The sequence below is a fragment of the Gekko japonicus genome, unplaced genomic scaffold, assembly GCF_001447785.1.
Source record: "Gekko japonicus isolate JY-2015 unplaced genomic scaffold, Gekko_japonicus_V1.1 scaffold1275, whole genome shotgun sequence".
Lineage (NCBI taxonomy): Eukaryota > Metazoa > Chordata > Lepidosauria > Squamata > Gekkonidae > Gekko > Gekko japonicus.
In genome coordinates, this window is record NW_015177051.1 from 431,546 (window position 1) to 454,075 (window position 22,530).

General features: G+C 40.6%; 2 protein-coding genes and 1 long non-coding RNA gene across 3 annotated transcripts in view; 2 read left to right on the forward strand and 1 right to left on the reverse strand.

Annotated features, from left to right (window-relative positions):
* RASGRF2 (Ras protein specific guanine nucleotide releasing factor 2) overlaps nucleotides 1-10,928 on the forward strand; it is a 150,909-nt gene extending 139,981 nt beyond the window's left edge. The window contains exons 24-27 of the mRNA XM_015428113.1: nucleotides 4,874-4,953; nucleotides 5,991-6,108; nucleotides 6,759-6,827; nucleotides 10,836-10,928. Of these exons, the coding sequence (XP_015283599.1) occupies nucleotides 4,874-4,953; nucleotides 5,991-6,108; nucleotides 6,759-6,827; nucleotides 10,836-10,928 (360 nt within the window). The remainder of the gene's footprint in view (nucleotides 1-4,873; nucleotides 4,954-5,990; nucleotides 6,109-6,758; nucleotides 6,828-10,835) is intronic.
* LOC107124623 overlaps nucleotides 1-22,530 on the reverse strand; it is a 46,333-nt gene that overhangs the window by 12,987 nt on the left and 10,816 nt on the right. Inside the window, exon 2 of the long non-coding RNA XR_001482988.1 lies at nucleotides 6,863-6,919. This is a non-coding gene — a long non-coding RNA (uncharacterized LOC107124623). The remainder of the gene's footprint in view (nucleotides 1-6,862; nucleotides 6,920-22,530) is intronic.
* CKMT2 (creatine kinase, mitochondrial 2) overlaps nucleotides 20,523-22,530 on the forward strand; it is a 65,250-nt gene continuing 63,242 nt past the window's right edge. Inside the window, exon 1 of the mRNA XM_015428114.1 lies at nucleotides 20,523-20,579. The gene's annotated coding sequence lies outside the window, so the exon portion shown is untranslated. The remainder of the gene's footprint in view (nucleotides 20,580-22,530) is intronic.

Consider the following 22,530-nt stretch of genomic DNA (forward strand, 5'->3'; position numbering starts at 1 on the left):
CAATAGAATGTGTATGGCAAGTTGTTGATTGTGCCCATTTGCAGGTTGGCACCTGCGGAAGCCCCTGCTGACATGAGCGAAGCTGACATGGTGGAGCATAGGGAGAGAAGTGGTCCCACAAATGAGAGGAGCCAGTGGCATCAAGGGCTTTGTATGTGATAGTCAATACTATAAACTGAGCACAATAACCAATGGGCAGCCAATGGAGCCTCTGCAGAATGAGATTAATATGTATGTTCTGTCTAGCTCTCAACTTCTTTCTTTTTGCACCTGACTTCCATCTTTTTGTGTCATTAAAAAAGACACACTGAACACTGCTCCTCTACTTCAAACTACTTGCAGCTTTCCAGCAGAATCTCAGTTAGAAAGGATGAGAAAGAAAGAAAGAACAACTGAGCATATGCCAAAAAGAAGGGTATGGTGCATAGGGTATATGAACAAACTGGCCTCAGGAAGAAAGGCCAGGAGTGCCATCTCCTTGAATCTCCTCTGATGTCTAGTGATACATCTGTAATGGTGTAGAAAGGTTTTTTTTTAATGCTTAGGACTGCTCCAGACTCTTTTCTGTTGCACCACCACCTCTCCTTTTATCTGCCATCTCAGCAGTTGGCCATGCCTAATCTTCTGCCTACCATTCCCAAGTAATTGTGCTGCTGTTATGGTTTTGTTCTGCCAGCTACCCATCCTGACTGTCAGAGCTACATGCCAATTCTCTCTACAACTTTTCCAATATTGCGAGAACTCACAGTGTGCACAGCACCTCTGTTTCACAAAAGTCTCCCTCTGCCTGCTGTACAACTCTTCCTGTGCTTTTTTCTGCTCTGTAGCAATATTCTCCTTGGAGATCTCTCTGATGCATCAGAGACATGTTAAGAGCATCAAAAGCCCCTTCATGGGTCTGTCAGAATAGATGCCTTACACTCAGCTTTCTTGGGATACTAAATGTTTTCTCCCCCCCACAACTTGCTCCTTAGTGGGCCTAGGTCCATTCTGCAGACAAAAAAAATTATATATAAACCTGCTTTCTTAGCTAGTTAAGATTTGGCAGGGAAGAACCTCTTGGGCAAACAATACTGTCTCTGAAAGTCTTGTCCCAACTGGATAGAAAAGAAAGAGATGACGGTCTTAAATTATATGCTTCCCTATTGGAATAAGATTCCCAGTGAAACCAGTGGTAAAATGAATAAATCTTTTTTAAAAGAAACAACAAAGCTACATATTTTTAAAATCTCTAATGCCATGAAGTAAGAAGCAATTTAATTAACTGTATGGTTTCTGAACCTAGATTTTCAAGTCTTTTGTCTGGAAGCTGCTTTGAACTTTGGATAAAGTGGTGTTGGGGGAATTAAGAGTAGGGTTGCCAGGTCTGGGTTGGAAAATACCTGGAGACTTTGGGGGTGGATTCAGGAGAGGGTGGGGTTCGGGGAGGGGAGGGGCCTCAGCATGGTATAATGCCATAGAGTTACATACCAATAAAGGTAATTGGATTGGATTGGAATGCCATAGAGTCTGCCCTTCAGAGCAGCCATTTTCTCCAGGGGAGCTGATCTCTGTCAGCTGGAGATCAGTTGTAAAAGCGGGAGATCTCCAGGCCCCATCTGGAGGCTGGCAACCCTAGTTAAGAGTCCAGTAGCTTTTCTTAGGATTCCCATCCCCACCCAGCTTGATGGGGTGGTGGTGAAACTGGCAGGAACTCCATAGTTTGAGAGAGACAGAGAAAAACCCTGTTCCAAAGTTAAACCATTTATTGAAAATTTAAACCCCTAATGCAAAGTATCCAAGCAAGTAGCAATTTCAGTATTCAGACAAACCAATACTTATAAACGAATAGTGTACTTATTATTCATTTAGGAATTATTATCTATTTAGGAATGCATTCTGGCTGCTCTGGCAAGACCAAACCACAGTGTTGGCAGAGGGCCCTTAGTATCTCAAACACTGGTGTTAAATACCTTTAGAATCCAGATGTAGCTGTTAATCAAGAAATCAGATGGTCCTGATGAAACCTCCCTTTTCTGACCAGAAGACTCTGACCGGAGTAATTGTATTACTAGGTTAAAAACATCCTCCCTGTCAAGGCAGGAGCTTGGAGCCATAGGTCCTCATATCTAGATATTTTGGCTTCGAGGTTGAAACTCAGAAATGTAAACAGTTCTTTTAGAGCAGGGCGCAGGGTGCATTGTCAGGCTGAAGAGCAAAGCCTTATGGGAGAGAACCAAACAGAGAGGCCGAAGTCAATTCAGGCTGCTGTACAGAACTGCCCTTCTCACTTATTTTTCTGCTACAGGGGAACAGACAAATAAATAAGTAAACCTTTTTCATTAAACCATAAAGTATGTATGGTCGGCATGTTCACTGCAGCCAGATTCCGTGTAAGTGTGATGCTTACTACGTGCAGCAAAGTTATCCATGTAAGTGACCCATGAAGCTGTTGGGTCATGTACATGATCTTACATATGACAGCCTACTAATTGTTGCACTTGAACTGGTGTGCGGCATTAGCATATCAGCAGTGCTTATTTTCAAGCCAGGGAAAACCAGCATGCTTTCACTCTGAATGTGTGGATTGCAACATCTCTCTATAAATATATAAAGGCCAGTTGGGGTGGCAAAGTTCTATGCCCGGCAAAATCAGTTGGCTCCCTGATATGTCACTCAGAAGCTGTCCCTATCTACTAGCTGTGTTGCTTGAGTTCTCTCCCACCCACTGTAGCCTAGGGCACTCTTCTCTGATTGGGCCGGCATTTCAAGGTCATTTGCATACGGAAGCTGATTGGACGTCACTCCATTCCGCACCTCAACACCCACCCCCCCGCAAGACAGCTGGAACTGTCAGTTGCTTATGCGACCTGGTGTATTCTGAGGTAAAATATGTCCTCACTTCCCCTTCAAAAGAAACAAACCCAATAACACAACCATGCCACACCACAAAAAAGACACCACAAGCAGAATACCACAAGGCAAAAAAAGCTCTGGTACTAATTCAAAGTGCTGGGGATGAGTTGAGTTCTGGCAGGGGACGCTGTGAGTGTAGAAAATGATTTATTGACAGAGTAGTGTTTTGGAAAATCTTTAGGAATTGTTTGGTGCATTTACCATGGGGCACCCACCCAGAGCCTCTGGCAAAATAGAGATATGGAGACTTTTCCATCCTCCTTTGCATCAATTTGTCTTTGTTGGCAATGGCAACCCTAGGCCTGTCAGCACTCTGACTTCATGCCTCCTGGCTGGCATGGCGTCACTAACCCTGGCTGCTTGCTCCTGTTCAGTAGGAGCATCCCTATGGAAGCTGCCTGGGTGATTTCAGACCAGCCACAGACTTTCTGCCTAACCTACCTTACAGCATTGCTGTACAGATCACAAAGCCAAAGAGAATGAAGTAAGCTGCTTTACTCCCCGCTAATGAGAAAGACAGAATTTTGCCTAGAAAGAGGCTGCTGAGAGGGGAGGAGATAAAGTTGCCAGCTTTAGGTATGGAAATTCCTGGAGATTTGGAGGGTAGACCCTATGGCATTATACCCTGCTGAGTCCTTCCACCCCCCCAATGCTGCCCTCCACAGGATCCACCCCCCAAATCTCCAGGTATTTCCCTACTTAAAGCTGGCAACCCTACTTTCCCTTCAGTGCGTGTTGGTAGGCAACTAAGTTTGGTCCTGTCACCTATTTTGGCCATTGGAAAAAACTCATTGGGGCCAGTCCTTATAGGGCTGCCAACTCCAGATGGGAAATTCCTGGAGATTTGAGGGATGGAACCTGAAGAGGGTGAGGTTTTAGGAGGAGTGGGACCTCAGACAGGTACAATGTCATAGATTCCACCCATCAAACCAGCCATTCCATCCTGGGGAACCATTGTTGCCAATCTCCAGATGGGGGGTGGAGATCAATCAGAATTACAACTGCTCTCCAGGAGGGAGGGGGGAGGAGATGGAAAGCTGAAGTCAGAGGGGCAGATAACGGTAGGTTGATGGTTAGCTGGGAAGGAAATGGAGTTGCCAACTCCAGATTGGCAAATTCCTGGGGAATCAGCCACCATGAGCCTTCGGGGAGGGCGGGATACAAATGCAAAGAAATAAATTAAATAAATAAATATAAATAAATTGAGGGGTGGAGCCTGGAGAGGGTGGGGTTTGAGGAGGCATTGGACCTCAGACAGGTAGAATGCCATAGACTCCACCCTCCAAACCAGCCATTTCATCCTGAGGAACAATTGTTGCCAATCTCCAGGTGAGGGCTGGAGATCACTCAAAATTACAGCTGCTCTTCAAGTAGCAGAGATCAGTTCCTCTGGAGAAAACGGTGGACTCTGTCATTATACCCTGCTGAGGTCGCCACAGCAAATTTACACTGTGTGCCCAAAGCCGGGGCACTCTCCCAGAGCCTCTTTCTAGATCTCATTGTATTTATTTCCACAATGGGCCTTATTCTTAGTATAGTAAATAATGCTTGCATGGGCAAGTGTTTTGTCCATAACTTGCATCATACTTGAATCTGGTCCCAAATAAGCACTTTATAATTTTTTTATTCATTACATTTTTATACCGCATCCTCTCCTGTGTGATCTCAGAGTGGCTTACAATTCCTTCCCCTTCCCCACCCACAACAGACACCCTGTGAGGTAGGTGGGGTGAGAGAGCTCTCCCGAGAACTGTCCTTGAGAAAACAGCTCTGAAAGAATTTATGACTGACCCAAAGTGACACTAGCAGCTGCACATGGAAGAGTGGAGAATCAAACCTGGTTCTCCCAGATAGTCCCACTATTATTTAGAAAATAACATACGTATATGAAACTGAACTCATATCTGAGAGACACTTTCTGGACTGTGACATGTTCTATTTCTCTAGGAGTGACTTTTCTGATTTGTTCTGTTTGTAGAGTAAAGCTCTTATGGATAAGCTTCAGAAGACTGTTTCATCTGAGGGAAGATTTAAAAATCTCAGAGAAACACTCAAGAAGTATGTCTCCTATTGCTATGCATATTGGACGGTTATTAAGATAAGTCTTCAGTTAACAGCTATAATGGAAACAAAACTGTCTCAATTTTATGGGATTATATTTTAAATACAGGCTTTATGGAGTTTAAGTCTTTTTTAAAAAATGTACTCTGAAGTCAGTGTCATATACACATTTTTGTCATAAATTGCTAGGACATATTAAGCTTTTATTCTGTATGCAAAGTTTCCTGTTAGAGCTGATATTGTTTCCTTGATCTTTAAAAACCATCTAATTGGAAAATTCTACAGTATCCTCCAATTCAGATTCATATTGGCATGATTTTAACAGAGAGGCTCTTTACTGTCATTTTAAGGTGGATGTTTGGGGGAACACGCTACTAAAAAGCGCTATCATCTAGCCTCTTATTGATGGTGTTTTTGTGTTGAACCTCCAATGATATAACAGGAAGATTACACTGCAGCTATGTTTGTTGTATTATTAGAAATATTTTAAATATGTAATTATCCACGTCCACAGCTGATTTAGTCAAGAGTTGTAGCAGGAACTCCTTTGCATATTAGGCGACACACCCCTAATGTAGCCAATCCTCCAAGAGCTTACAGTAGCCCCTGTAAGAGGACCTCTGTAAACTCTTGGAGGATTGGCTACATTAGGGGTGTGTTGCCTAATATGCAAAGGAGTTCCTACTACAAAAAGAGCCCTGACCATGGCAACATAGTGGGAAAGTATCAAACAATTCATATATCTTGTACATATTGCCAAGAAATTTGGTCTTTTCAATACCATCATGCGTTGTTGCTTCTACACCTTGTGGCAGCCTCTAGCTACACGGTTCTTTCTGTATTCTGTGTTAGAGAAACATGCCAAATTTGGAAACTGGATGTTATAAAACTGATTATAACTCAGCTATGCTTATTTAGAATGAGCTCAGCCTTAATGAGTTAAAGTCTTCTAAATAATTTTAAAGAGTTAGAGTTATGCAATATAAAATCCAGAGTTACCAAGTTGCAGTAAAATCTATTTCTTGTCTGTGTAGTTGTAATCCCCCCTCAGTGCCATATCTTGGGATGTACTTGACAGACTTGGCATTTATTGAAGAAGGAACACCTAACTTTACTGAAGAAGGCCTTGTCAATTTTTCCAAAATGCGAATGGTAATTCTTCTTTCTTTGTAGGTTTTTATTGACGAAGATTAGTTATTAACCATAATAACTGTATCTATGAAGCATTTCAGGGTGCATCATGCACAGAAATGTAATTTGTATCCAGGGACTATGTTCTATCACCACCTGCTGGCAGAGTTTGGAGTATGAGTATTGCAATTTGCATGTACATGTTTTCCATTCGCACAGAAGAAAGTTGAAGGTGAACAGCCAGCTGAGATATGTGGAATGAATAATCAAAAAGACACAGAGCCTGGTACCCTACTTCCCTAACCAGTGTAGTCCCATATGAGGAGCGTGTTTACTTTCGAGGGGGGGAAATGAACTTTAGGTTTATCGTGCATTCTGAGTACAAAACTTTTATAAGAGGCTTGGTTTGGAAGAAGTACATAAACAACTTTTATTGGTGCTTTTGTGAAGTCCAGTGGATACTTAAGTAAAATAGGAAGTGTGTCTGCATTGCAATATGGCTTAAGTAAGAATGATTCAGAATTGTTATTCATAAAGGTTATGCCAGTCAAGGCCATGAACAGCATCTATGTAAGGAAACATTAAGAATAAACATGTTCATTTATTTTTAGTAAAGTCAATGTGTATAAAATTAAAGACGATACCTTCACTGATATCTGTTTTATTAATAGATATCGCATATTATCAGGGAGGTACGCCAGTTTCAGCAGACATCCTATCGCATAGAACATCAACAAAAGGTACAGTATTCTGTCATCACTATTTTGATACTCACACTGAGTTTCTCAGTTGAGCTTGTAGGTGTATATCAGTGCAACGTCACATTTCTCATCTATAAGGAAAAAAAGAAGTTTATGGTTCAAAGTTAAACCTGGCTCTGAGCAATAATTCAGGAGGGGTATAACAAGAACACTCATCCAGTATCTGCTGATTAGGTGGTACCAAGATGGTCCCAACTGTAATTAACTATGCCTGGAACTTAGGGTTTTCATCTTGTTACATTTGCTGGCAACTCAAAGGTATTTAAACAATATAGGTAATAATGATATCCTTTGGCTTGGGTGGATTGTGTTCACAAAATAAATACTTAGAGTGGTATTCACTCTGTGGCTTATTTTTTATTTATTTATTTATTTATTTGATTTATACCCCACCCTTCCCACTGAGGCAGGCTCAGGGTGGCTCATGGAGAGCCACATTCACAATTACCATCAACCAAAAGAGCCACATTTACTTCCGCCCATGCCATGAGACCTGCACCTCAGGGAAGCTCACAGCTTACTCATTCCTTGACTTGACGCTCTGTCCCTTTTCAGATTGCACGGGGATCCAATGTGATCCACTCACTCCTTTAGCCTCTTTCCCAGTCCACAGTCAGTGCTAAACTGTCTCTTCTTCAACTGTCAATTCCCAGCTATCATTTCTTAACTGACACTCCTCACAGAATTCCATTTGAACAGCCTGTCACTCAAAGGTTCTCAGACTCTGTTAGAACATTAACCCTTGAACGTTAATCATATTAATGCATCCTTTATAATTGTAAGGTCAGGCCATGTCATCATGGCAATTATTTTGGGACCATACATTCTAAGGTATAACCAGGTCCTGTTCTGATACTGCACTCCAATTAAGAAGGAAAAACAAGACACAGCGAAGGAATCTCACATCAAACAGTCTTTATTCCCCTAACAAGATACAAGGCTAGAAAGATGAAATGCTAAGGAGAAGGGGGGAAATATCAAACAACATTGCAATACAATATTGCAATGCTGCCCTTGGTTGTAACATAATTGAATTGAATGGGAATCTACAGGAGAATAAATGTGAAAGGACAAAAATATGTTGCCTAAAAATGAAGAGAAGAGTCTATTGCAGTAAGGTCCAGGCCAGAAGGAATAGAAGTTGATTTGGGTCAGAGAATTCTCAAGGTGGAGGAAAAATCTGAAACCTACTATGAAGTTGGGGATCCAAGTTAAGGGGGTCAGTGACTCAGCAAAGAGGGCAGAATTCAGGAAATAAGGCAACCACAAAGTTGGGTAAGAAGGCTTTAGTTCAGAGCCAACTATAAATCTGGATGGTCTCAAGATGCCCTATTAATGAGTTTGGAAGTATGAGGTGCTGGAGGGTGCACATCTAAGTGGACAATGGGATGATTTAGGTAGAGTGATTAAGTTATGAGGACAGTGTACTGGCTCAGGCTGGTCTACAAAGGCTAAGCAGTGGCTTGAATTATGCGGCCTTGAACCGACATATCTACAGGACTGCCTCTCCCCATATGTGCCCCGGAGAGCCTTGCGCTCGGCAGAGAGCCATCTGCTGGTTGTCCCCGGCCCAAAAGATGCCCGTCTAGCCTCAACCTGGGCCAGGGCCTTTTCAGTCCTGGCCCCAGCCTGGTGGAACATGCTCCCAATTGAGGTGCGAGATGTGTCGCAGTTTCTCAGGGCCTGTAAAACAGAGCTGTTCGCCAGGCCTTTGGCTGAGGCAGTGGGCATATAACAGCAGGCCTCCCTACTGCTGCTACATGAGACCGTCATGGCTTGGCATCAGCCCACATATTTTTTCCCAGCTGTAGTAACTAAATTAATTGCATTGCACTGCCCACTTTAAATATTTTAAATACTTTAAATTTTAAACTGGTTTTATTGTATTATTTACTGTATTAATTTAGATTGTTGTATTTATTGTTGTGAGCTCCCCTGAGCCCATTTACGGGAAGGGCAGGACGTACACTGAAATAATAACATAAATAAATAGATAGGCTGTTTGGTGTAGTGGTTAAGTGCACGGACTCTAATCTGGGAGAACCAGGTTTGATTCCCCACTCCTCCACTTGCACCTGGCTGGATGACCTTGGGCAAGCCGTAGTTCTGATAAGACCTGTCCTTGAAAAAGAGCAGTTTCTTTCAGAGCTCTCTCAGCCCCACCTACCTCACAGGGTACCTGTTGTGGGGAGGGGAAGGGAAAGGAGTCTGTAAGCCGCTCTGAGACACCTTTGGGTAGTGAAGGGCGGGGTATAAATCCAATCTCTTCTCTTCTCTTCTTCTTCTGTGTAGTAAGGAGGACTCTATAGCCTCAGGTTAATATCCAGAAAATTTGAGGGTGATTTGCCTAAGTTTTGTGGTAGCTTCCAGAGGCTGAGGGCAAAAAGGCCTTAAATCAGTGCTCTTTGGGGTATTCCAGCAAGTGGGCTGCTCCTGCATGAGAGCGTCCAGAAAAAAAATCCTGCTGGTTTAATAGCCCCCATCTTTGCATAAAACAAGATTAGTTTTTATCTGCCCCCAACTCTACAGCTTTATTTATTATTTATTTCCTTCATTTATACCCCACATTTCTCAGATGTGGAGACCCAAAGCAGCTTACATGGTTTTCCTCCCCTCCATTTTATCTTTACAACAACTCTGTGAAGTAGATCAGGCTGAGAAAGAGTGATTGGTCCAAGGTCACAAAACGTGGGGATCTGAACCTGGGTCACCCAGATCCTAGTCTAACCACTATACCAGACTGGCTCTCAGCTTTTCCTTCTTTCCTCCCCTGGGAAATGCTTGACAGTAGCAAATCAGTTGGGTCAGTTGTGTGGTAGCCACACCACCTTCAGCCCAGTTGTAGAAGTTGTGCATTGGCCGCCTCTGGGCCCAAGCAATTCCATAGCATCAAGTCATCCAGTAGCCACCCCGGACCTTGGTGAGTTGTGCAAATTTCATGGTAGTGAATCACCCAGGTGATTGATGCAATGCTTGATGTTGCATAATAGCACATATCCAAGTGGTTGTTGCCATTGAGTGTGGGTGATTTGTCCAAGTTTTGTGGTAGCGAATTGCCCAGTGGTTGAGTACTACTTCTAAGATGGGAGCAGGGGAGGCCAAAACAGGCCCGGAAAGGGCCCTGCTCACTCCACCTTGCCTTTTACTGACAGAAATCAAGGCATGAAGGTTTCTAATGTTGTGGTTTCCTAGCAACCTCCACAATGGCTACTGAAATATAAGAGGCCATTCATTTCTTAAAGCTACAGGTGTTGCTTCTGCTATTGGAGGGGTTGACCCCCAATGTATTTATTTTTAGATTTAAGACTTTTCTGAAAACTTGGGACTTTTTCAGGTTTGTAGAAATTCTGTTTTATCTGTGACTTTAATCTGTGGGTTTAAGAATCAAAATCTCAGAATTAGATATAACAAGGAAGGAATCTTCAAGGATTTGTGTGGACATCTTAGTTTCCTCTCCCCCTCTGTTTCTACTTTCCTTTTCCTGAAAGCCCTTTTAATCCCACCTCTTTTCCTACTTCCTTCCTTCCTTCCCTCCTTCCTTCCTTATTTATTTATTTATTTGTTTGTTTGTTATGTTATTTGTAGTCCAGCTTTCTCACTGGGACTCAAGGCAGATTACACAGAGTGAGTCAGTACCATTAGCTAACCTACCTGCCATGTTCCCCTCCAACATTCCATCCCCATTCTAAAAGATGATTGGATGCTGGAGCAGCATTCTCTTAGGCTCAAGGATGAAACAGCTGAGTGGCTGTTTTTCCCTTCAGGGGCAGGACCGCCTCCTGTCTGTTGCAGTTACTTTTAGACGTTTTCTGATACAAGTTTTCACATCTTCAGAGAACACATCTACTGGCATGTCTTTTTAGAGTAAAACTTTTTTTAATATTAAAGGAATAAAATGTCTCATTTACCAGGCTTGCAGTGCAGTTCAAATCTAAAAATGGTATTTCTGTATTATATAGTAGTTGTTTCCTATTCTTCTACTTTCAGGTCACTCAGTACTTACTTGACAAGAGTCTCATCATAGATGAAGATACATTGTATGAGCTATCCCTAACAATTGAACCCAGACTGCCTGCTTGAAAAATCAGCATTGTCCTTCAGCCTACGGAGAACTTTAGTGTAATGGAAACATTGTGCATGGCATGCCCCTACAGAATGCGAGGGGAGAAAGCTGAGAAGAATTCAAGTTCCCTTTTCTATTAAGGGACTCAGAGCCTCACAGAGATTCCTTTTCAGACAAGGAGAAGCAGCAGGTGGAGGAGAAAGACAAAATGCCAGAAACATGGGTTATATGATTGTTGCTTTGCACAGGTGATATTTCATTTAAAAGGGACAGTGGAGCTAATGAAGAATTGGCTGGGTAATAATCATAATGATTGAGGCAATGAGGGGAGCAAAAGGAAATGTAAGTACTGTGTTCCATTATACTTCAGTAAATGGAAAATAGCCATGTGAAAAAGATGTACATTGAGCATGCAAACATCCAAGGCTTTGTCCCATCTGCATTACATTATATCCATTGCAAACAATAGGCATTTAAGGACAATATATTAAACTGTAGTGACAAAAGGATAACATTTATCAATCTCATCAGATGCATTAGGTGCTTAATCTATGCATTTTAATTTAGTTTAATTTCTCTTTTCTCCAAAATTGATAGAGGGAAAAGAAGTATTACATATTAAAAGCCGATTTAGTACTGTAAATATACTTCTCCTTCTCTGGAAATATAGTGAGGCAGACCAGAGGTGCAGATTTCTAAACAACCTTGCACAGTTTCCAGGTATAAAAACTTAGCTGGGAATCTAACAGTGCATTCCTAACACCCTTGACTTCAGTAGACTTAGAATGGTGTAACTGTGCTTTAGTGTTGTACTTTAAGTGTAATAACTTGCCTTATATTTTTCAAAATCTATTGAAGTCAAGGGTGTTAGGACTGCACTGTGCAAAGTTGTTTAGTGTTACACTTCAAGTGTAGTAACTTTGACTTGATTAGTAAAAAAAATGGTCCTTCCATAGATGAGTTGCCTAGATACTTAACACTTTATTTTTGCAGGTGCTAGAGTTCTTCTTACAACTCCCATCATATAACCCAATGCAAAATTTGGAGATTTTGGGGGTGGAGCCTGAGGAGGAGAGGGACATCAGTTGGTTATAATGCCACAGAGTCCACCTTCCAAAGTAGGCATTTTTCTCCAGGGGAACTGGTCTCTGTCACCTGGAGATCACTTGTAATAGCAGGAGATCTCTAACCTCCACCTGGAGGTTGGCAATGCTATGCAGAACCTATGTGGTTTCAGCTTTGTTAGGCACTCACATGAGCGGGCTTCCTTGATTCACTTTATGAAGGACAGCTCCAAGTAATATACTGGAATGTTCACTGAGCTTCCCCTCTACCAAAGCAAATAACAAACCCTTTGCAGATGGGGAATAGTGCTATATGTGCGCCATAGCGCCAGTGTCCAAAAGGAATAGGTGGACCAGGGTAATAGTATGAATTAGTTCGATTCCTGTTAGATAATCATGTACTTTGCAGCTAGGTTTGGATATTTATAATGCAGTCCTTGTATTTATACTCAGAATAAGTTCCATTGAGGTCAGTGGGACTTGTATGTGTAAGATTGCAGCTCCAGCATTTGTCAACAGGATTACACTAACAAATTACTGATATATATCATGAACATTAGAAGAAGAAGAAGAGAAGAGATTGGATTTATACCCCACGCTTCACTTACCCAAAGGTGTCTCAGAGCAGCTTACAAACTCCTTTCCCTTCCCCTCCCCACAACAGACACCCTGTGAGGTAGGTGGGGCTGAGAGAGCTCTGACAGAAACTGCTCTTTTTCAAGGACAGCTCTTGTCAGAACTATGGCTTGCCCAAGGTCATCCAGCCAGGTGCAAGTGGAGGAGTGGGGAATCAAACCCGGTTCTCCCAGATTAGAGTCCGCACACTTAACCACTACACCAATTCTCTGTGCATTTAGGAGTCTCACATATCAGTGTGCTAAACTGTAATGAAAATATTTATCTACTGTGTTGATATGTTGCCATAAATATAATAACTAAATCCAACCATGTGCTGTAACCCCGTAGCCTGGCATGGGTTCTGTGGCTCTGATGTGCAAATGGAACTCTGCATGAAATGGGACTTGCCCATTCTCTTGAAATGCATGTGAAGAGACTGAGTGTATGCTTGAACTGAGTTGTTCACACAAACCCGAATGTTGTGGAATTTTAGACTGTAGTCATGTAGAAATTACTATTTTGCTGTTATAACTTTGTTGAGAAGGGCACTCTATAAATCACACTCTGGCAGCAGTAATTCTGAATACAGAAAGAGCAGATATATTAATTTTAAAATGAGAATTACTATTTATAAAGCAGTAACGAAGATGAAATTAAGCAAACTCTGGAGGATGGTGGAAGACAGGAGGCCCTGGCGTGATGTGGTCCATGGGGTTGCAAAGAGCCGGACTCGACTGTGTGACTGAACAACAATAACAAAAAAATTATCAGTCCCATATATAAAATTAAAATATATTTCTTCCCCTTTTCAAAAATATGGAAAGGCAACATAATCCACCTCTCCACTCACAGTATTGCCTTTTAAAGAAAATGAAGCATTTTGAAGTCAGACTGATTTCAGTGGGAAGAATATACTTCAGTTTTTGCCTCTAAAATTAGTGGACATAAATGTTTCACTTTTAAAAAGCTTCTATCATTGTGTGATCCAGATCATATCCTTCTATTAAAAGTATGGATGATGCTTCCTGTGGTTTCCTTAATAAAGAACTTCTTCCTAAAGTTGCATGGAAAATGAACACAGTTAAGTACACAATGCAGATGTTAGCACTGTTGTATATCTAGGCTGGAAAAGTGTCCTTCCTTTTCCAAAGACTATCAGCCAGTCGACAAAACAGGGCTAACAATATTTACCTCCCCTAAACCCTATCAGGGAGACTATGACTTAGCATATTTGAGCTGATGTTTCTTATCAAAGAAACATGCTAAATATCAATGGAAAATAGATCTGCTTATTGTATGATTTTTTGTCTTTATTTGCACTTTAATTATATTGCCAACCCAAACAAGAGCTGACTAGTACATTCTGTGTTTTGTCTAACTATAACGTCCTGCATTTATAAATTGTATTGGTTCAGGAGTAAGTTTAATCATTTCCTACATACTGAGGGCCATTTTTATAAATAATTGCATGACTAAACATTAAACAGTCTTTGGGAAATTCTCAGTAAGTTTTGAAAAAATGAGAGAATTCCAAAGACATGTTTTAATGGTTTTGGTAAATGAATGTGGTAGAAGTGAGTATGAACAACATTATTTATAGATATTATTTCCCCATGCTGCTTGTTCTTTTTCTTGGTGACCAGCAAAAAAAGAAGCTGGCTGCATCCTGATGCATGGTGAATGAAGCATGGGTTACTTGGACCAAACAGTTAATTTATTGCATATTTTAAGTGTGTTCACATTATTTTAAAAAATGCTAGTTATTTAAGAGAAGTACACTGACCACAAAGAGAATACCTTTTTGTTTGTGTATTTTTTTGGTGTGTGTGTGTTCTGTTCCAGTATCATTCATCTGCCTCAACATCCTATATAACAACAATAAGAGGTCCTTTCATGGGCATAATTTGTGACGTATAGTGGTTGGTTATTTTTAATTGCATTTACTTGTATTTTATTTTATGATATCAACTTTGTATTTAGGGGAACCTTTGCCATTCCTGTTGAATTAGTACAGCAGAATATGCAATTATCTGTTTTATCCTATTGTTACGTAACTTTCAGATGGGATGTTTTTGTCAATATCCCAATTTCTTAGTTTCAAAATCTTTAACAAACACTGAGTTAATTTTTCTCATCTCAACCTGGTCGCAGCAATCTGGACCTTGCTTTCACTTACATTTCAATTGTGGAACAGATGTGACAGAAAAGCTGCAAAGCTGAAGAAAGTCAGACACTAGTTAGTAAACTGGTGAGCAGCCATCCTCTTGCATTGCTTTGCAGAAGGGTATAGTCTGCTGTGAAAGTTTTGAAGGTCTCATCGTGATTGATGATTTTTATTTATTTATTTATTTATTTTTGCTATGCACTATCTCTCATACCATTACATCCCTTGAGATACAGCTGTGTGGAATGGGTTTGTGAAGTACCTGTGCCATTGCTAATGATTAGCAACAGAAACCCTATCATGCTTGTTCTATTTTGTGAACTTTTAAAATATTTTCTGAGTCTAAATCCTCTGTAGTACTGTTTTAACATTGCAAAATTAGGAATTCCAAGCAGGCCTACCTGGCAGATTTCATTAACTTCAATCCTGTTCAGAGTTAGACTTACTTAAGACCAACTATGAACTGATGGGATTAAGCATGCCTAACTCATTGTTGGACTGTGGCCTTCATGTGTGTGAGCTTCCTGAATCTTGCATTACTAATAACTTTATGTTCACCCATCTACCTGGTATTTTACTTTTGGTTAACTCATTGTATCCTTCAGCTAATACAGTAGGAGATTATAGTTTGGTTCTGACAGTCCCTTTCTGCTCATCAAAGGATTCTTCTATTCACAGAGGAATCCTGCTTCCTTGAACTGAAGGCTCCTACTGTGAATAGCCAAGATATTTTGTCACCCCCAAGCACTGAGATCTGCTACCAGTAGTGCCAGCAGGGCTTGGCTTGCACCTAGCCAGAAACGGCACAGGTCGAGAAGCAAACCAAGTAACACAGGTACTGGCTTCCTTGTACTTCCAGGAAGCAGCAACTGGTACCTGAAAGCAAGCCATGCCCCTGTGGTGCCAGGTGTGTCCCCCTCATTGTGCTGCTGGTTTGTCAGAGAACCAGCCCTGTGAGCAGAAGGGCACCTTTGGATCAGTGCTTAATTTATTGAGACATTTACTAATTTTTCGTGACCAGATGGCTTTGGCATGTATTGTGATGACCTTTTGACATGCTATGACTTTGTATTGTTCGTAAGGCTTACTACATGAGGCAATGTGCCATTTTGTAAATTAAACATTTTCTTCTCAAAAATTCCTTTCCATTTTAGTCATTTGTTTTATCTCAGACAACTGGATGGAATGAATCTAAATTTACTTTGCACTATGTTTATTATGCCAAGTAAAAAGCAAGATAAGGTTGAGGAACATATTTTTGCCACTAGACCCTTCCTTTGGTTTGTATGATTTTCAAACGGGTATATTCTGTTGGTTTCAGAAGTCATCCTGACATACCCATCATTTTTTTAAAACAAAATGTAGATGTCTGAGTTATTCTGCAAAGTTGGACACTAATCGCAAGAGAAATTTTATATAGATGGTTTTCATGATTCAGTAGAAGGATACACCCATGTAAGGGTGCTGAGGGAGAGCACATCTTCTGCTCCTTTCCCTATAACATATGGTTAGTGCTATTAAACATATTTTCAGGTGGGTAACCCTGCTGGTCTGCAGTAGAAGAGCTTGATTTGAGTCCAGGAGCACCTTAAAGACCAGCAAGATTTCCGGAGTATAAGCTTTCAAGAGTCAAAGCTGCCTTCATCAGATACATATCTTTAGGTGCTACTAGAGTTGAATCTAGCCAATAGGCATATTATGCTCATCAGGCTCCTAGACTGATTTTTTTGTAATTTTGGAGGAATGGAGAAACATCATTCTTTTCATTAATGTTTTCTGTTGTTGAACTTTTTTTGAATAAAGCATATATAAGCAGGTGAATACTTTTCTTTGTTCCATTCTGGGTTCCTTTGTTGAGCCTAATTTCTGGTTGAGAGAGAGAGAGAGAGAGTCTTTTTAGCTGTTCACCATCTTGAGGGCTCTCATTGGGTGGATTAAAAGGAAGGATAAAAATGTTTCAAATAAATAAATTTAGATGGCCCTCTCCTGTGTCATACACTGTATATCCCCGAGGTTTATGTATTGCCATCTCACCATCATGTACTTTAGTTGGTTTTTAGGTTTTAACTGGAATTTATATGGAACTGTTGTATGTTTTTCTTGGTATCTTGTAACCCACCCTGAGCCTGCCTTTGGGGGAAGGCAAGATAAAAATCCCATAAATAAATAAATAATATAATTTCAACACCACAAACATTTCAAACAAACATATACAGAAAAATAAAAGTGTGTTGGTCTTAAAGGTGCCATTGGACTCAAACTTTGTTCTGCTGCTTCAGACCAACACGGCTACCCACCTGACTCTATGTACAGAAAAAGGCACTAAAACATTTCAACCTTTTGTGCAGCTGCATCTTAAAACCTTACATTGTCCAGTTAGTCTTGCTGTTAGGATAAATTGTACTTTGCTGGAACTTGGACTCGCAGGTGATCTTTTCATTGTACAAGCCAATGGGCTACAGATCATGAAACAATTGATGTTTGCCCTGACATCAACGATTCTCATTAATAATATGGATATTTTTTGGCTTTCCTTTTGTGTGGAGTTCTATAGTTGGAACCTGTGGAGGTGAGTATTGGGAACTTTCAAGGCTATGCAGAAGTGCATTCTGTATACCAGTTCTAATCTCATCTAGACATAAAGTGAATAACGCTTCATAAAAATGGGATATGGAGACCCAGTAGCTGCTTTGCACTCTTCCACAAATGCTTCATCTGGTCTCACTGCTGCAAAGGATGCCTGAAATAAATTCACCTGGAGTAACTTCACAAGTGGGCCAAAATGTACAAGTGGCCTTGTAAGACACAATAGACATGCTGCTTCTCAAATCACCTTAGTATTCTTTTAGACTTATCTCTTATGAGGTATTCATGAAAAGCAAGTAGTTAAATTATTTTGTGCAGTCAAATAAAAGGAAAGGCCTGCCATCTAATGTTTGGATCTAGGTAAAAATAAATGAAAGAAACTCCCAGGATCAGCCCAAGGTTTTTTTGTGCCCTAAATATACTATGACTTTGGTCCCCCCCCCCCAAGAATAAGAAGTCAAGAGATAATATATTTTTAAATAAAGGAAATTCAGTTCTGACTAATACGGTACCCCATAAGATCTTCCACCCCAGGCATCCACCCATTTCACCTACATGGTAAACCCAGTCCTTTAATTTCCTTGATATAGCTGGAAACCATCACCCTGTCCATGAGTAGCCCTATCGTAGGGATTTTGTCTGAAAATACATCTCAATTCTAGGAATTTTCTCCCAGACACATGATTGCACAGAACAGACCAAAAGATACAACGCCCTGCTACATCTGCAACTTTCTATCGTGCCCCCCTAAATCTATTTTCTCTAGTCTAAACCTTCACTAAACTCTAATTACAGTCTTTAAAGTATTCTATATCCTTTGTTGCTGTTCTCTAAATTATCACGGGTGTATTGAAAGCATGCTGATAAGAATAGAACACCGTAATCTAAGTAAGACCTGATATAATAGATAGTTTAAGTACAAGCCATCTAGTGAGAAGATACACAGCCCTTGTAAACTTTCAGAGCAAGCTCCTAAATTTTCCCCATGGGGAAATTTTTCAAGGTTTCTGGTTTTCCAAGTCTTACAGTGCTAACCTTTGGGGCAAGTGATGCTCTGTCATCTTGGTGCTTGGGGGGTGGGTCAACAGTGGGAGCTAATGTCCTGGCCCCACTGGTGGACCTCCTGATGGCACTGGTATTTCTGGCCACTGTGTGATACAGAGTGTTGGACTGGATGGGCCTTTGGCCTGATCCAACATTGGCATCTCTTATGTTCTTATGTTAACCTAAGCCCACCCTTCTAACTCCAGTAAAGTCAGTGGTCTTCAGTGTAATTCTTTTTAGGATTTTACTGTTAGAAATGAATTTAACATGAATTAAATAACATTATAGCAAAGCAGTCTGGCTGAGTGGTAATTGTTTCGATGTAAAAAAGTAAAAAAGAGCAACAACTAGGGAAAACAGCATGCTATAGTGCTGCAGGCACCCACTAACTTTCCCAAATGTGTTATGATCAATAATGCCAACAGCTGTTGAGTAGTTTAGAAAAGAACAAGGTACTGGTACTGCTGCCAGGCACATCATCCGTCTCCAGTACCACCAAAACCCAAGCTTAAAACATAGTTTGTGTGGTTATTACAAAACCAGTTTCATTAAAAGAATGCCTTGAACTACGCATTCTAATTACGGGGGAGGGGGGGCTGCAGCATTTGAGATTAGCCTAAAATTGACTTAGTGCTTTCATAAGCAAAAGTGTTTTCCACCTGATACCACTGTTATTGGACTCTGTTCCAATCCAGCAAGGGAAACACACACACACACACACATTTCCATGTGTACATCACTCTTCCAGATTAAGCTCCACACATATTAAAAGAGTTTGCAGAGGAAGAAAACCTGCAATATAGCATCTGAAAACAGTTGTGGATCAATCAAGATGGGTAGCCAGCAATGTTAGTCTGTCTGTAGAAGTAGAAAAGAGCAAGAGTCCAGTAGCACTGTAAAGACTAACAAAATTTGTGGCAGCAGGTACCTGAAGAAGTGAGCAGTGACTCACGAACACTCATAACCTGCCACAAATTTTGTTAGTCTTTAATGCAGGGGTGTCAAACATGCGGCCCAGGGGCTGGATCAGGCCCCCGGAGGGCTTCTATCAGGCCCGCAGTGGAACTGGCTGTCTTCTGCTTCTTCTTCCAGTTCAGCTGCTGCTGTGTCATTGTAGGTTTGCAGCTTAGAGATACACACCTGAACAGCATACTCAAGATTGCAACAGCACATTTTGATGCAATAATTCAGAGCAAGAGGTGTCAGTTATCAAACACTGTTAAATAGACAAAATATTGCAAGACAGCTAATGTTTTAAGCATTTTAAGCATGTTTTTATTTTAAGTAAAAAAACAACCATTTGTGTTTGTGTTCTTTATAAAGTTTATATCTCCGCTACCTAGCATTACATTTCATGACACACATGGCCCAGCCCAACTAGGTCTCATTTATGTCAGATCCGGCCCTCATAACAAATGAGTTCGACACCCCTGCTTTAATGTGTTACTAAAAGTAGTTGTGCTTACACCTAAAAAGATTATGGGGAACTGAATCACAGGATTGCTTTTCCTGAGAAGAGGTGATCAGTACTATTGCCACTGGTTTTCTGTTTGCCAGGGGCACTTGAGGACCTTGTATAAGAAACAAAGTTGTTTAACTGCCACAGATGGTTCTGGAATATATTAGTGCACCAAAGACAGCTAAATGGGTCTGCCCTGTGGTGGTAGAGACATTCAACCTGTCACGGCTCATAATTATACTACCATAACTTATTCATTTGCTACCAACAGTGGGTGAGAATAATATTGCAAAAACCCCCACATAGTAGGCACAAACACTGGATTTATATTGCAAAGTGGGCTTCTTTGAACATCTGATTTCAAAAGAAGCTTTCAGTTTTGAATTAGGCGAGTATAAGAGGCATTGTTTTGATTTTTTGCTTCAGGTACCAATTTAAGAGCACAGCTGCAACTGGGTTTAGAGGGGTGTATCTCAGTTTGGGATTACACTGTAGGTCGTTTTTGTGTCCCCAAGGAGACTCTTGTGAGATCAAACATTTATATCTGAGTTGAATGACATGGGATTTGGCCAGTAAAAGATACAGTTTCCCCTTTCTTCCTCTTCCAACCCCCCCACCCCCATTTCCCCTCCTCATATGACCTGTAATTTTGTAACTCACAGCACAAACTGCTGGTTCAGTTTCCACTTCTTGGCTTGTACGCTACAGGACAGATCTGGTTTGAGCTTTCAAGGTCAGTTTAACTTGTGTGTGTTTATTCACCATAGACACTGACATTTATAATGGGAAGGTTATTAAAAATGTCTTCAGTGTGCCACAGATTATAGCCTTTGGGGAGATATAATTTACTTATTTGCATAAGTGCTCAGAAAACGACGACAGTAAAAATTGTCAGGTTACTATGCAGCTCTCCAAACAGTGAAATTGAAACAAGCATGTTGAAAATATGCAAATTGTCTTGGGCAAATTGTAATACATTTTTACAGACAACCTGCAGAGCAACTAGTTTTTAAAATGTCAGTGCTGTCCATAAATGTCATACTTTAACTAGAGAGGTGGCTGGAGCATCATGTTGTTAATGTTTGCTTTATTGCTATAAAAGAACAATCTTGAGATTTGATCTGTATCTTGAATTATCCTTGCTTAAAGTAATCAGCATCCTCCAACTAGCTTCAAATTAGATACCGGAGAAGTGCTACCTTATATTCCTTGTTTTAATTGTTCTGTATTTGAGAATACTTATGATTCAGAGAATTCTATAGAGCAACTCTTACAAACCTTCAAGCAGTGTCCCCTGGTTTTTATAATTTTGACCTAGAAACCGCACAAACTAGTTTTACCACTATAGCCTGCGTCCTTCAGTTTTAAGACTAAAAGCGGCAAAGTTAAATAAGAGTACTTGAATTAACGTGCGGTCTGCAAAAGAACACTTCCTATGAATGTAATCTGCATCCAAATATCCATGGGTAGACTCACACCATCTTATTTATTTCTTTTTTTTTAAATCCCCGGAGGGATATTTTTTTATTTTGCAAATACTACAAAAACTACAAAGAAATATTAGGGAAGGGACTACAACTAAGGATAAAGGAAAGCAAACCACACTAAACTAAAACCCCAAGAGGAGATCTTTTCACTGTTAGTAAAAATGTTAGTATAATTAGTTTTAGTATCACAATATACGTGTAGAGTTCTTGCTTATAACAATTCGCTATTTATATGTTCTTTTGTTAGTTGTTATGAGAGAAGTCTCTGATCATCTTCTTATTCTTCACTTCAAAAGGCCATTTTCCAAGTCCTTCTTGCCTTTACTTTGGCTTTCTTTCTCTAAAATCGTATACCACTCTGGCTGGTCCTGCACCCTTTTCTGCCGCAGAATCCTCTTCCGTTCCCAAGGTAGCAGAGTCACTAGACTTCGTTTCTTCCTCTTTGGACTCTTCGTCTGTCCCCAGCTGATGTCTCAAAAATTCTTTGGCCTTAAAAGTGGAGTCTATCTTCTCTCTTCTATCATTGATCTTAAAGATGACACCCTCCAGAACCGCCCACCTGTACGATATCCCATTAGTTTGAAGAAAAGAAATTAAGTCCTTGTAATTTTTCCTCTTTTGTCTAATTTCAAATGGAATGTCCTTTAAGGTTTTAATGGTTACATTTCCCATTTTCAGTGGAGTTGCTGAAGTTGCTTTTAAAATGGCATCTCTGGTTTGTCTTCTTACAAACCTGACCACTATTTCTCCAGGTAGGTTATTTTTTTAATGTAATTGGAGTATGCCCTATAGGCTGACTCCATTTCGTTTACCAGTTCATCCGCTGTTAAACCTATTACTGAAGCGATAATCTCATTAAGCACCCTCTTCAAGTCTTGCTGATCTGTTTCAGGAACCCCCTGAAACCTGAGAACCATGTTAGCTTTTTCCATCTGTAGCTGCATAAGTCGATTCTCTTGGCAATTCTGCTTCGCTTCCACATCTCCCAGCCTTTTCTTCAACTTCTTGCTTGTGGTGTCTTTCTCTTTAATTTTCTCATTTGCCTGCTCCACTTTTTTCTCTGTTTCATTCAGCTGAAGCTGCTGTGCTGCAGAGTTTTTATTCATCACGGTCAATTGCTGGTTAATACCATCGAGTTGCTGCATCACCGGCTTGAGCATATCCGCCAGGAGTTTGAGGACATCTGCTCCCTCTTCC